The sequence below is a fragment of the Limulus polyphemus genome, unplaced genomic scaffold, assembly GCF_000517525.1.
Source record: "Limulus polyphemus unplaced genomic scaffold, Limulus_polyphemus-2.1.2 Scaffold4892, whole genome shotgun sequence".
NCBI classification, from domain to species: Eukaryota; Metazoa; Arthropoda; class Merostomata; order Xiphosura; family Limulidae; genus Limulus; species Limulus polyphemus.
The window spans coordinates 35404-39354 of record NW_013670502.1 but is presented as its reverse complement, the minus strand read 5'-3'; the positions used below and the strand labels follow the sequence as shown (position 1 = coordinate 39354).

At 32.1% G+C, this 3951-nt stretch overlaps 1 protein-coding gene across 1 annotated transcript in view; it reads left to right on the top strand.

Moving 5' to 3' along the window:
- The window catches only part of LOC106471834 (golgin subfamily A member 2-like), a 47928-nt gene that overhangs the window by 33816 nt on the left and 10161 nt on the right, over positions 1-3951 (top strand). Inside the window, exons 16-18 of the mRNA XM_022400440.1 lie at positions 916-925; positions 1148-1279; positions 2494-2632. Coding sequence (XP_022256148.1) covers positions 916-925; positions 1148-1279; positions 2494-2632 — 281 coding nt within the window. The remainder of the gene's footprint in view (positions 1-915; positions 926-1147; positions 1280-2493; positions 2633-3951) is intronic.

The following is a 3951-nucleotide window of genomic DNA, read 5'->3' as shown; positions in this document are numbered from 1 at the left end:
CACATCAAGCATGCTCACCCTTTCAGCCGTGGGGGCGTTATAATGTGACGGCCAATCCCACTATTCGTTGGTAAAAGAGTAACCCCACAATCCATGTATCGCGGGTTTGAATCCCCGTCACATCAAGCATGCTCACCCTTTCAGCCGTGGGGACGTTATAATGTTACGGCCAATCCCACTATTCGTTGGTAAAAGAGTAACCCTGCAATCCATGTGTCGTGGGTTTGAATCCCTGTCACATCAAACATGCTCGCCCTTTCAGCTGTGGGGGCGTTATAATGTGACGGCTAATCCTACTATTGGTTGGTAAAAGAGTAGCCCAAGAGTTGTGGTTAATTGTTTTACCTTTATATGTTTTAAGCTTCACTTACCTGAGCTTTTATTAAATCCTCCTGCTGAGATTTAGTCAAATGACCTTGAGCTTCATGATATCTCACATTATCAAGCTGATGATGTTGGGAAGTTTTTGTACTTGAACTATACTCCACATTTTTTAACTACAAGTTAAAATAAGAAAAAACGAATATATATAATAATATTGTAAAAAAAACAACAAAAAAACTAGCTCTCTCAACAATGTTTAATTGTTGTATCCTCAAATTAAATGAACAATTAAAACCATAGCTAGAGGATTGTATTTTACTTCATCAGTCTTGTTTAGATTTTGATTGCATGTAACTAAATTTTATTCCTCCTGCAATAGCTATAAAAACTTTTTCGGTTGCAGCCAAATTGTGCCTTCCAGAAATAAGGGTTACCATCCACTAGCAATGATCAAGTAAATACCTTTAATGAAAACATTGCAACTTCCTCTATTGACAAACGTTTATTATTTTTTAGTGGAAGTAACCCTTTCTGTGATGGTTACTTTTTTATGTCTGTCATTGGTTGTGCTGAATAACTTGTATTTCTTAGGTCGTTGGCTGTATAGAATGATTTGTTTTATAGGTTATTGGCTGTATAGAATAACTTGTGTTTCCTAGATTGTTGGCTGTATAGAATAACTTGTGTTTCCTAGATCGTTGGCTGTATAGAATAACTTGTGTTTCTTAGATCGTTGGCTCTATAGAATAACTTGTGCTCTGTACACTATTGGTTGTGTGGAACTAATTGTGCTTAGTTGTGTAGAATGACTTGTATTTCGTAGGAGAGAATTGACACCTTGTTGACTCAGAACTCTGAACTTCGAATGGCTTTGGCTCGTCAAGCTGAAGACTTGGTTAATTCTACGAACAACGAAACTTCTGTTGATAAGGAAACTGATCGAAAGAACGACTTGGTAAGTGGTCTGGCTTAACCCTAACCTGTTATCTAATAAATATGTTTCAATAAGTAAACTGATAGAGAGTGGCTTGACAAACAAAATAGTTTATCACACAGTTGTGTTCCACTTTTGTTTGAGAAAAATGTAAGATTCTTTGAAACTACATGAGAGTAGAGCCAATGTGTGTATGCACATTTCATAATTTTCATGAACTAAAATGTTTTTTAGCTATAGAACAAACAGTGTGAAAAAAAAAAACTACTTGTCCAATGGTTAAATTGTAAAGGTAAAACTTATTGTGCTAGACATTGAGAGATATGAATCCCACCACTGGTGAAAGATGACAAAAGCAACTCTGAAGTTTAAGATTTTTTTTTTAACCGTTATACTTTTCTTTCTGATAAAGCAAGCAATATATATATATATATATTATAATTTTGTCTAAAACTAGTGCAGGATGTTGTCAAGGAAATGCTTGATGTTATACGGAAAATATCCAGTAACATAATTCCCATTTACTTGTTCAGTGTAAAATGTTATTACAAATGTACCTGAAACTCTAACTGAAGTTCGACTCAACGTATTTGTAATGTATTCTGATCTTGTAAAAAGTGCAAAAGTTTGTTAGAATTTTCATTGTTATTTTTAACATCAATTTATAAATTTCAAACTTAAAAAGTGTGTTTTTGTATTATATGGTAACATCAGTTTGAATTATGTATTTCTAAAGATCACTAATTAATTAATACAGTACAAAATTCATATTTTGATTTCAGTTTTGAAATTTGCACAGATGTATATTCCTATAGAATCACTCCTGTTGGAATTTGTATAAAAACGTTAAAAAATGGTAATGAAGCATTGGTAGTCTTCATTATGTTTTTTAGACACAATTCTTGTAACTGCAATTTAATCTTACAAAAGGTAGTTTAGTATTTCTAGGACTCCATTTCTTGTCTTTTGTGTTTCTAGGACTCATTTCTTGTCTTTTGTATTTCTAGGACTCGATTTCTTGTCTTTTGTATTTCTAGGACTCCATTTCTTAAGAAATGGAGTCCTAGAAATACAAAAGACAAGAAATGGAGTCCTAGAAATACAAAAGACGGCTTTTGTATTTCTAGGACTCGTTTTCTTGTCTTTTGTGTTTCTAGGACTCGTTTTCTTGTCTTTTGTATTTTTAGGACTCGTTTTCTTGTCTTTGTATACAATACATCTTTCTCTTTGCCCAGGTTACTTCTCTCTCGGCATCTGTCAAGCAACTTGAAATGGAAAGAGACTACCTGTTGCATGAAATGAAAGATCAACAAACCCAAAGAGATGACTTAAAGTCTCAGTTGACAAACCTGAACAGTATCACTTCTACCAGTGGTATTAAACATTTCGTAGGATTATACGATAATATCACGATGCTCATATTATGTAAAATTTAACTTTTATTTAATAAATAGACTGCTGAACTTTTAGTGTTAATGGCAAGTAAAATTTAATATTTTTTAAATCACTTTCTTTGGTTACTGCTTGTTAAATTTTCTATAAATAATTATCATTATTAAATTTATAATTAGGGAAAATTTATAATAACCCTTTCCAGACGCGTCATGGGTGAAAGGCCACATTATCACATTTGTTGACTCGCATTCAAAATTGTATTGAACTACTATTTCATGAATTTGTGTCAATAAGTTTGGTATCAAACTATAGATTATAATTGAAATTTAGCATTATACCTTACTCAATTTCTTAATTTAAAAGTAGATATTAAAAAACAGTTAAATATCGATTTTTGTATGTCACGTGGTATGTTGGATGCAGCACTGGTTCAAATTAGATGTTTGTGATGACAAAATACTAAGTTTATAGCTTTGTACGAATTAGAAACTCAAATGACCGATATTGACAAGCTAGAATGACAAGCCTCTTTTCATTTTGCTAAGATATTGCTTATGTAATGTATCAAAAAAGAGGTACCCCGCCCACCTCTGTCCATTTTTAGAAATGCTCCTTTATATACACTTGCTTCTATATATGACATGAATAACCAATCAGTAGCTCATAATGTCCCCCTAATGGCTTTCTCAGCCATTTTAACGTCTTTGGATGTCATCTTTTTTCTTTCGAACCAAGATTTCAAGGAGGTAGGTTGTGTCTTTAGTCTGGTCAAAAGTTAATATTTTTAAGACTAAACTACAGTTTAGTTACTAAGCTTGATAAATTATAGTGGAATTCTAAGGTATTGATGTAGTAATTTATGATTTTTTAGTTATACAAATCTATATATATAAAACCTAGAAAAATTATTTTGTTTCATATCCTCCATGTGCAAAATATTTAAAGGCTCAGCAACCTACGTCAAGCAGTAACCAAATACGAAGGTCGTAACTAGAAGAGTTTGTTTGTTTTACTTCTTTATTTACTGTTCTATGTTTCAAGAAAATACGTTTAAGAACTTATTTCTAAATAGCAATAATTTGTATACATATACAATGTATAATAATGGAAATGTGACTGTATTTTACAAAGTATTAGTCTACTAAAACACAGCCAAGACAAGTCATTTGTAAAAACCAAAGGTCAGTTTTATATTATTGGATACGATAACATGAGTGCACGTGTGCTGCATCATTGTAACTTCTGTATTGTTAGCCAGGCATGGTAGGAAAAGTCAATATAATAATAATAATATAATA